The following is an 11,133-nucleotide window of genomic DNA, read 5'->3' as shown; positions in this document are numbered from 1 at the left end:
TGAGAAGAAGAGTTGGTGTAGGAATTGGGAAGTTAGTGTAGTGTTATATAGGTTATGTATGGATATGGAGACGTGGGTATAATATCCATATTATCTCTGTTATTGGTCAAGCTTAGTTTCAAGATTTCAGTTTTGGCGGTATCTATTTCTATCAATCAAGCCTCATGCACCCATCACCCATGCCATGCCATACTAAGCCAATAAGAAATGTGGTTCAGATTTCAACAAATTTGGTTCACAAATTTCCTTCCAGAGTTATTAATATTTGGAGCATATTTATTTTTGTAAATCTTACTTTTACTATCCAACTCCACATCTTTCGTATACGAGAGTGTCATTTTCTTTTAGCATTTTTCCAACAATAACTTGTTTTCAAATTTTAACTCAAAATATTTTATTTTACAATATTTTTATTCAAAAATGTCATATATACCTAATGTTTGTTTTTAGCTTGATCTCAAAAAGTTCATTATCACTACAAGAATAACAATGTGTACAGAAGACACCTATCCCGACCACATATGTCGTCGGCAAAAGTCCAGCTATCCAGACGACATGTCGTCTTTTCCAACTTTGACCCTATTTCTTTGACCGGAAAAGCTAAGCAGACGACATGTTGTCGTCGTAGATTCGGTGGGAAGGGGCAAAATTTTCGCGGTATTTTGAAAACCTATACCAACGACATTTCGGTATAGGGTATTATAAAATTAATTTCGATTTACTTATATTCGGTGTCGGAGAAAATAAAAACGGTGTCTTTTTCATCAGCTTATACAGACGATATGTCGTCGGTATAAGGTATTAAAAAAATAATTTCGATTTATTTTTATTCGGTGTCGCGGAAAATAAAAACAGTGTCGTTTTCGTAATCTTATGTCGGCGACATTCCGTCTGCAAAAAGATGGGTCGATCCGCGTGAAATATCTTTCCAGACAATATGTCGTCTGTAAAACTGTTTTTTTTTAATGACATAAAAAGGAAACGACGTAGTTTTTGTTGGCCTATACCGACGAAGTGTCGTCGGCATAGGGTTTAGTTATAACAAAGAGGGACCTGCGTTCATTTTGCAGTCGATGCTTTTCTGTTTTCTTTCTCGGGATGTCGGCGATCCAGACCATCCTCCGGCCACTCCCGTTCATCGGCGACTAAAAGGTATGGTTCTTGGTCCTTGTTTTCTTCTTAATTTGTGATAGCTTGAGTTTTAACTCCAATGTTGGGGGATTTTTTTCCGATTGTTGGAGTCCCTAATTCATAGCCTTCACCATTGTCGAAGTATCCTCCAACAACAGCCTTCACCACCGCCGAAGAAACTTATTTATGGTGATTCGGCTACCTTCACCACCAATTTTGAGGTAAGTTTTTGATTTCTTTTTTCATTTTTTGGCATGAAAGTGTGTTTATGCAACCTACTGTATAATTGATTTATGTTTATGCTCACTGTGGTGTATTGTGGTGTATTGGCATGAAAATGAAATTAGGCATGATTTGTTTGATTTTGTATTTAGATGTATACATTTGTATGAAATTGAAATTAGATGTCTAAAACGTTAGCTGTTATAAGGTATGATTGTATGAAATTGGATGTATTGCTTAATTGTTTGAAATTGAAATTTGATTTGGATGTAATGTATGCTTAATTGTATGAAATTGGAATATGAAAGTGGTATTGTATGTCTAAAATGAAATGAAAATTAGAATTGAATGTATTGTATACATATATGATTATGTGATATTTAGGTTTAATAGTTTGAGTGTATTTAAGATGAAGTGACAAAGTTCTTAATTGATAAGTTATGGTTTTTGTATTTAGATGATATTCTTTGTATTGTAAAGTGCTTAATTGATAAGTTAAAGTGTTTGATAAGTTGAAGTGTTTGTATTTACATGTATGATTGTATTATATGTTTATTATGTTTTTATTTTCTTGTTAATACGGTTTCAAAGTGCTTAATTTTGGTAGTGACTTAATGTTGGTCATTACGACTTAGCTTAATTAGGTTATTAATAGCTACGTACTATTAGTAATTTTAAATTAATTATAAAATAAAGTTAAATTAATTTTTTAAAAATCAATAACGAAAAAGAAAATATTAAGTTAATGGTAAAATCAAAATAAATTAGTTTTAAAATCAAATTAATATTAATATTAAAATGAAATTAAATTAATTATAAAATCAAATTAAAAAAATTAAAAAAAAAAACTATTAACAAAAAAGAAAATATTAAACTAATTATAAAATCCAATTAAGTTAATTTAAAAAACAATTAAATTAATTATAACATCAATTAATATAATTATTCAAATATAATAAAATAAATTATAAAATCAAATTAACATTAAAACTATAACAAAATCAAATTAAATTAATTTAAAAAAACTAATAACGAAAAATAAAATATTAAATTAATTATAAAATCAAATTAAGTTTAAAATAAAATTAAATTAATTATAAATTCAAATTAATATTAATATTAAAATCAAATAAAATTAATTATAAAATCAAATTAAATTAATTTAAAAAACTAAGAAAAAAAGAAAATATTAAATTAATTAAAAAATCAAATTAAGTTAATTTTATAATCAAATTAAATTAATTATAAAATCAAATTAAAATAACTATAAAATCAAATTAAACGGTATATTTTTTAAACCATAATATTATATAATATAATATTAAAAGTATGATGCTATAAAAGAAAATAAACTAAAGTATGATGTTATTACTAACACAATTATGATAGTTTTGTTAATTACAACATTATACTTTTGGAACCCTAGGTAGTGGCGTACTATGAAAATCGGTGATACCACCTTCTAGGAGCATGCTTTAGGTTTTATAAGGATTTTTAAGGACGGAAGACGTGACCCTGAAATTGGGATCATAGAAACCCTGTGGTTGATGCATGTATACTAACCTAAAGGTGACCGTGAGAAAAGTTAGTTTTTGCATGGTTTAAAATAAGCTGATAAATAGACTGGTATCAATAGATAATATTTTGAGGGTTATACGGATGATGTCCCATATGAAAATGGCGTTGAATATCTCATCACAATCAATTCTTCGGTTTTGGAAGCGACTGTTGGCTACAAGGTTAACATTATAAAGAGAGATACCTGCATTGAAACTATGATGAAAGAGCCACATGTAGCGTACAATATTAACCCATTGGAGTCGTCATACAAGAGTCCATGTCCTATTCAAGATACGAACATGGTACTCATCATGTATAACATGTCGCCAGTTGAGGTCCCGGATATCTTGTATGTGGGATTGGGAGATAGGTTACATAGTTGAGGTCATGAATATCTTGTAGGTGGGATCGGGGGTTAGGATACATAGATGACATGTGGATATTGAGGCATTGTAATGGTTTAACAAGCCCTTCCTGGTTGTATTGTTCGAACTTAACTATTCATGATCTGTAAAATCGAGTTTTAACTAGTCCTTCCTAATCCTTAAATATTGTTAATATTGAAGTTTACTTTCATTCAAAGAATTCAGTATATGCATATATCTTTATTTTGTTTTAGATTTTCATTATTTAAATAAATAATATGTCACTTGATTCTTGTATATTGGTTTTTAGCATAATTCGATTCTTATATATAAACATACTATTTCGAAGGTCACAGTTGAACGTCAATTAGTATTAGTCAAGAACCAAAGATGGGCTACGTTACCGAAACATTCGCTACACGCTTTGCTCGTGACGGATTGGCGACTAGGGATTGGTTTGTGTGTGTGGTTGAAGGGTTTCCGAGCTAGTTTTGGATAGTTTTGCAATGGACTTCCGTTGCTATTTTGTACGCTTTTTTTTCTCTATGGAACCATTATATTATAGATAAGACAGGTTTTTCTCTAGTGTCAATTATAATAGACAAACCATGTTTCAAAATCAACCATTGGAATAGGAATGAACGGAAATCTCGAAAAATCCAAAATACACATTCCGATCAATACTCTAGAAGCATAAAATCCAATTTTAGAAGTTTTAAATTAAAAGTTATACATATCATAGCAGTTTGAATGAAAATGACGATTGATTGTTTTTGTTATGAGGCATGAATTCGTAGAATTCCTACATAGTTATGCATATCAGCGTGGTTTGAATGATAATGGTGATTGACTAATTGATTCGGTCAAGAGGCATGATTTCCTATTTAAGTACACATATCCGTTGTTCCATCCTATAGAAATTAGAAGGGCCCCTTTCATAAAATGAACTACATTATCATACTCTCAGTGGTAATAAAGTGATGTGATAAGCTATTTATAAATATGGTACTGAAGATTAGAATGTGGAAATGACCGTTTATATCCGGTAAGCTTTGTAAATGTTCATTCATATTTGCACAGCTAATTAATCAATTTACAAAAATATGGATATGGTGGATTTAACTCCATGAATCAAGACCTCTCATTTTCGACCTTATGCTGGTGAAATTTACAATGTCGCAAGCTGTTTTTCTTTCATGGACATTATATTCTTCCCGGCCAGTTTTAGTTTCCAGGGACGAAGTTAGTGGCATAAGCCCATGCGTTGTTGGTAACTGGATCGGCAATGTGGTCTGCAAGGTTTTCTAATGGACCTTTTCCGGTGACTATGGCTTGAACAAAGAACCCAAACATTGAAAACATAGCTAATCTTCCGTTCTTAATCTCCTTCACCTTCAACTCTGCAAAAGCCTCCGGATCTTCAGCTAATCCCAGCGGGTCAAAGCTTCCTCCAGGGTACAATGGGTCAACTATCTCCCCAAGAGGCCCACCGGCAACTCTATAACCTTCAACAGCACCCATCAAGATCACTTGTGTAGCCCAAATTGCCAATATGCTCTGTGCGTGGACCAAGTTGGGGTTGCCCAGATAGTCAAGCCCACCCTCACTAAAGATTTGGGATCCTGCCTTGAACCACACAGCTTCACCGAACTTGACGCCATTGCGGGCTAGAAGCTCCGGGAAAACACATCCCAAAGCTCCTAGCATGGCCCACCTACAATGGATGACCTCAAGCTCACGGTTCTTGGCAAAAGTCTCAGGATCTGCTGAGAGCCCGGCTGTGTCCCACCCGTAGTCTCCAGGGAATTCTCCGGTTAGATATGATGGAGCCTCACCCGAGAATGGCCCCAAGTACTTCACTCTGTCAGGTCCGTACCATGGGCTTCCTGATGAAGCGGTCTTGGGCTTTGCTGCTGTCTTTCTCATTGTCACCCTTCCATCACCAGAAAACTCTGAGGTAGATGGAGCAACCTTGATTGCCTGCCCGGCAAATGAAGGAGATGAGAGAGCCATTGTTGAAGCAGCCATGTATTTATGAACAAAAGATTGAGTTGTATTTGTGTAGTTGAGCAAATGAGAAGAAGAGTTGGTGTAGGAATTGGGAAGTTAGTGTAGTGTTATATAGGTTATGTATGGATATGGAGACGTGGGTATAATATCCATATTATCTCTGTTATTTGTCAAGCTTAGTTTCAAGATTTCAGTTTTGGCGGTATCTATTTCTATCAATCAAGCCTCATGCAGCCATGCCATGCCATACTAAGCCAATAAGAAATGTGGTTCAGATTTCAACAAATTTGGTTCACAAATTTCCTTCCAGAGTTATTAATATTTGGAGCATATTTATTTTTGTAAATCTTACTTTTAATATCCAACTCCACATCTTTCGTATACGAGAGTGTCATTTTCTTTTAGCATTTTTCCAACAATAACTTGTTTTCAAATTTTAACTCAAAATATTTTATTTTACAATATTTTTATTCAAAAATGTCATATATACGTAATGTTTGTTTTTAGCTTGATCTCAAAAAGTTCATTATCACTACAAGAATAACAATGTGTACAGACGACACCTATCCCGACCACATATGTCGTCGGCAAAAGTCCAGCTATCCAGACGACATGTCGTCGGCAACACAGTATTTTCCAACTTTGACCCTATTTCTTTGACCGGAAAAGCTAAGCAGACGACATGTTGTCGTCGTAGATTCGGTGGGAAGGGGCAAAATTTTCGCGGTATTTTGAAAACCTATACCAACGACATGTCGGTATAGGGTATTATAAAATTAATTTCGATTTACTTATATTCGGTGTCGTAGAAAATAAAAACGGTGTCTTTTTCATCAGCTTATACAGACGATATGTCGTCGGTATAAGGTATTAAAAAAATAATTTCGATTTATTTTTATTCCGTGTCACGGAAAATAAAAACGGTGTCGTTTTCGTAATCTTATGCCGGCGACATTCCGTCTGCAAAAAGATGGGTCGATCCGCGTCAAATATCTTTCCAGACAATATGTCGTCTGTAAAACTGTTTTTTTTAATGACATAAAAAGGAAACGACGTAGTTTTTGTTGGCCTATACCGACGAAGTGTCGTCGGCATAGGGTTTAGTTATAACAAAGATGGACCTGCGTTCATTTTGCAGTCGATGCTTTTCTGTTTTCTTTCTCGCGATGTCGGCGATGCAGACCATCCTCCGGCCACTCCCGTTCATCGGCGACTAAAAGGTATGGTTCTTGGTCCTTGTTTTCTTCTTAATTTGTGATAGCTTGAGTTTTAACTCCAATGTTGGGGGATTTTTTTCCGATTGTTGGAGTCCCTAATTCACAGCCTTCACCATTGTCGAAGTATCCTCCGACAACAGCCTTCACCACCGCCGAAGAAACTTATTTATGGTGATTCGGCTACCTTCACCACCAATTTTGAGGTAAGTTTTTGATTTCTTTTTTCATTTTTTGGCATGAAAGTGTGTTTATGCAACCTACTGTATAATTGATTTATGTTTATGCTCACTGTGGTGTATTGTGGTGTATTGGCATGAAAATGAAATTAGGCATGATTTGTTTGATTTTGTATTTAGATGTATACATTTGTATGATATTGAAATTAGATGTCTAAAACGTTAGCTGTTATAAGGTATGATTGTATGAAATTGGATGTATTGCTTAATTGTTTGAAATTGAAATTTGATTTGGATGTAATGTATGCTTAATTGTATGAAATTGGAATATGAAAGTGGTATTGTATGTCTAAAATGAAATGAAAATTAGAATTGAATGTATTGTATACATATATGATTATGTGATATTTAGGTTTAATAGTTTGAGTGTATTTAAGATGAAGTGACAAAGTTCTTAATTGATAAGTTATGGTTTTTGTATTTAGATGATATTCTTTGTATTGTAAAGTGCTTAATTGATAAGTTAAAGTGTTTGATAAGTTGAAGTGTTTGTATTTACATGTATGATTGTATTATATGTTTATTATGTTTTTATTTTCTTGTTAATACGGTTTCAAAGTGCTTAATTTTGGTAGTGACTTAATGTTGGTCATTACGACTTAGCTTAATTAGGTTATTAATAGCTACGTACTATTAGTAATTTTAAATTAATTATAAAATAAAGTTAAATTAATTTTTTAAAAATCAATAACGAAAAAGAAAATATTAAGTTAATGGTAAAATCAAAATAAATTAGTTTTAAAATCAAATTAATATTAATATTAAAATGAAATTAAATTAATTATAAAATCAAATTAAAAAAATTAAAAAAAAACTATTAACAAAAAAGAAAATATTAAACTAATTATAAAATCCAATTAAGTTAATTTAAAAAACAATTAAATTAATTATAACATCAATTAATATAATTATTCAAATATAATAAAATAAATTATAAAATCAAATTAACATTAAAACTATAACAAAATCAAATTAATTTAATTTAAAAAAACTAATAACGAAAAATAAAATATTAAATTAATTATAAAATCAAATTAAGTTTAAAATAAAATTAAATTAATTATAAATTCAAATTAATATTAATATTAAAATCAAATAAAATTAATTATAATATTAAATTAATTTAAAAAACTAAGAAAAAAAGAAAATATTAAATTAATTAAAAAATCAAATTAAGTTAATTTTATAATCAAATTAAATTAATTATAAAATCAAATTAAAATAACTATAAAATCAAATTAAACGGTATATTTTTTAAACCATAATATTATATAATATAATATTAAAAGTATGATGCTATAAAAGAAAATAAACTAAAGTATGATGTTATTATTAACACAATTATGATAGTTTTGTTAATTACAACATTATACTTTTGGAACCCTAGGTAGTGGCGTACTATGAAAATCGGTGATACCACCTTCTAGGAGCATGCTTTAGGTTTTATAAGGATTTTTGAGGACGGAAGACGTGACCCTGAAATTGGGATCATAGAAACCCTGTGGTTGATGCATGTATACTAACCTAAAGGTGACCGTGAGAAAAGTCAGTTTTTGCATGGTTTAAAATAAGCTGATAAATAGACTGGTATCAATAGATAATATTTTGAGCGTTATACGGATGATGTCCCATATGAAAATGGAGTTGAATATCTCATCACAATCAATTCTTCGGTTTTGGAAGCGACTGTTGGCTACAAGGTTAACATTATAAAGAGAGATACCTGCATTGAAACTATGATGAAAGAGCCACATGTAGCGTACAATATTAACCCATTGGAGTCGTCATACAAGAGTCCATGTCCTATTCAAGATACGAACATGGTACTCATCATGTATAACATGTCGCCAGTTGAGGCCCCGGATATCTTGTATGTGGGATTGGGAGATAGGTTACATAGTTGAGGTCATGAATATCTTGTAGGTGGGATCGGGGGTTAGGATACATAGATGACATGTGGATATTGAGGCATTGTAATGGTTTAACAAGCCCTTCCTGGTTGTACTGTTCGAACTTAACTATTCATGATCTGTAAAATCGAGTTTTAACTAGTCCTTCCTAATCCTTAAATATTGTTAATATTGAAGTTTACTTTCATTCAAAGAATTCAGTATATGCATATATCTTTATTTTGTTTTAGATTTTCATTATTTAAATAAATAATATGTCACTTGATTCTTGTATATTGGTTTTTAGCATAATTCGATTCTTATATATAAACATACTATTTCGAAGGTCACAGTTGAACGTCAATTAGTATTAGTCAAGAACCAAAGATGGGCTACGTTACCGAAACATTCGCTACACGCTTTGCTCGTGACGGATTGGCGACTAGGGATTGGTTTGTGTGTGTGGTTGAAGGGTTTCCGAGCTAGTTTTGGATAGTTTTGCAATGGACTTCCGTTGCTATTTTGTACGCTTTTTTTTCTCTATGGAACCATTATATTATAGATAAGACAGGTTTTTCTCTAGTGTCAATTATAATAGACAAACCATGTTTCAAAATCAACCATTGGAATAGGAATGAACGGAAATCTCGAAAAATCCAAAATACACATTCCGATCAATACTCTAGAAGCATAAAATCCAATTTTAGAAGTTTTAAATTAAAAGTTATACATATCATAGCAGTTTGAATGAAAATGACGATTGATTGTTTTTGTTATGAGGCATGAATTCGTAGAATTCCTACATAGTTATGCATATCAGCGTGGTTTGAATGATAATGGTGATTGACTAATTGATTCGGTCAAGAGGCATGATTTCCTATTTACGTACACATATCCGTTGTTCCATCCTATAGAAATTAGAAGGGCCCCTTTCATAAAATGAACTACATTATCATACTCTCAGTGGTAATAAAGTGATGTGATCAGCTATTTATAAATATGGTACTGAAGATTAGAATGTGGAAATGACCGTTTATATCCGGTAAGCTTTGTAAATGTTCATTCATATTTGCACAGCTAATTAATCAATTTACAAAAATATGGATATGGTGGATTTAACTCCATGAATCAAGACCTCTCATTTTCGACCTTATGCTGGTGAAATTTACAATGTCGCAAGCTGTTTTTCTTTCATGGACATTATATTCTTCCCGGCCAGTTTTAGTTTCCAGGGACGAAGTTGGTGGCATAAGCCCATGCGTTGTTGGTAACTGGATCGGCAATGTGGTCTGCAAGGTTTTCTAATGGACCTTTTCCGGTGACTATGGCTTGAACAAAGAACCCAAACATTGAAAACATAGCTAATCTTCCGTTCTTAATCTCCTTCACCTTCAACTCTTCAAAAGCCTCCGGATCTTCAGCTAATCCCAGCGGGTCAAAGCTTCCTCCAGGGTACAATGGGTCAACTATCTCCCCAAGAGGCCCACCGGCAACTCTATAACCTTCAACAGCACCCATCAAGATCACTTGTGTAGCCCAAATTGCCAATATGCTCTGTGCGTGGACCAAGTTGGGGTTGCCCAGATAGTCAAGCCCACCCTCACTAAAGATTTGGGATCCTGCCTTGAACCACACAGCTTCACCGAACTTGACGCCATTGCGGGCTAGAAGCTCCGGGAAAACACATCCCAAAGCTCCTAGCATGGCCCACCTACAATGGATGACCTCAAGCTCACGGTTCTTGGCAAAAGTCTCAGGATCTGCTGAGAGCCCGGCTGTGTCCCACCCGTAGTCTCCAGGGAATTCTCCGGTTAGATATGATGGAGCCTCACCCGAGAATGGCCCCAAGTACTTCACTCTGTCAGGTCCGTACCATGGGCTTCCTGATGAAGCGGTCTTGGGCTTTGCTGCTGTCTTTCTCATTGTCACCCTTCCATCACCAGAAAACTCTGAGGTAGATGGAGCAACCTTGATTGCCTGCCCGGCAAATGAAGGAGATGAGAGAGCCATTGTTGAAGCAGCCATGTATTTATGAACAAAAGATTGAGTTGTATTTGTGTAGTTGAGCAAATGAGAAGAAGAGTTGGTGTAGGAATTGGGAAGTTAGTGTAGTGTTATATAGGTTATGTATGGATATGGAGACGTGGGTGTAATATCCATATTATCTCTGTTATTGGTCAAGCTTAGTTTCAAGATTTCAGTTTTGGCGGTATCTATTTCTATCAATCAAGCCTCATGCACCCATCACCCATGCCATGCCATACTAAGCCAATAAGAAATGTGGTTCAGATTTCAACAAATTTGGTTCACAAATTTCCTTCCAGAGTTATTAATATTTGGAGCATATTTATTTTTGTAAATCTTACTTTTACTATCCAACTCCACATCTTTCGTATACGAGAGTGTCATTTTCTTTTAGCATTTTTCCAACAATAACTTGTTTTCAAATTTTAACTCAAAATATTTTATTTAACAATATTTTTATTCAAAAATGTCGTAATGT

General features: G+C 33.1%; 2 protein-coding genes across 2 annotated transcripts; both read right to left on the bottom strand.

Annotated features, from left to right (window-relative positions):
• Window positions 1–4,502: 4,502 nt before the first annotated feature.
• Window positions 4,503–5,352, bottom strand: LOC145132482 (chlorophyll a-b binding protein 40, chloroplastic). The gene has a single exon (XM_079067281.1). It carries the CDS (start codon window positions 5,304–5,306, stop codon window positions 4,503–4,505), a length of 804 nt encoding a protein of 267 aa, XP_078923407.1. The 5' UTR covers window positions 5,307–5,352.
• A 4,488-nt stretch (window positions 5,353–9,840) lies between these two features.
• Window positions 9,841–10,701, bottom strand: LOC145133490 (chlorophyll a-b binding protein 40, chloroplastic-like). Its single transcript, XM_079068429.1, has one exon. The coding sequence runs from the start codon at window positions 10,653–10,655 to the stop codon at window positions 9,852–9,854; it is 804 nt and encodes a 267-aa protein (XP_078924555.1). The 5' UTR covers window positions 10,656–10,701; the 3' UTR covers window positions 9,841–9,851.
• Window positions 10,702–11,133: the final 432 nt, after the last annotated feature.

This window comes from Lactuca virosa, chromosome 8 (genome assembly GCF_052849685.1).
Source record: "Lactuca virosa cultivar CGN04683 chromosome 8, Lactuca_virosa_CGN04683_v6, whole genome shotgun sequence".
Taxonomy (NCBI): Eukaryota; Viridiplantae; Streptophyta; class Magnoliopsida; order Asterales; family Asteraceae; genus Lactuca; species Lactuca virosa.
Note: the sequence above shows the minus strand (reverse complement) of the source record. Positions and strands in the feature narration are given on the sequence as shown.

Excerpts from the sequence above, each read along its gene's own strand:
- LOC145132482 (XM_079067281.1), bottom strand. The coding sequence starts at position 5,306 with ATGGCTGCTTCAACAATGGCTCTCTCATCTCCTTCATTTGCCGGGCAG.
- LOC145133490 (XM_079068429.1), bottom strand. The coding sequence starts at position 10,655 with ATGGCTGCTTCAACAATGGCTCTCTCATCTCCTTCATTTGCCGGGCAG.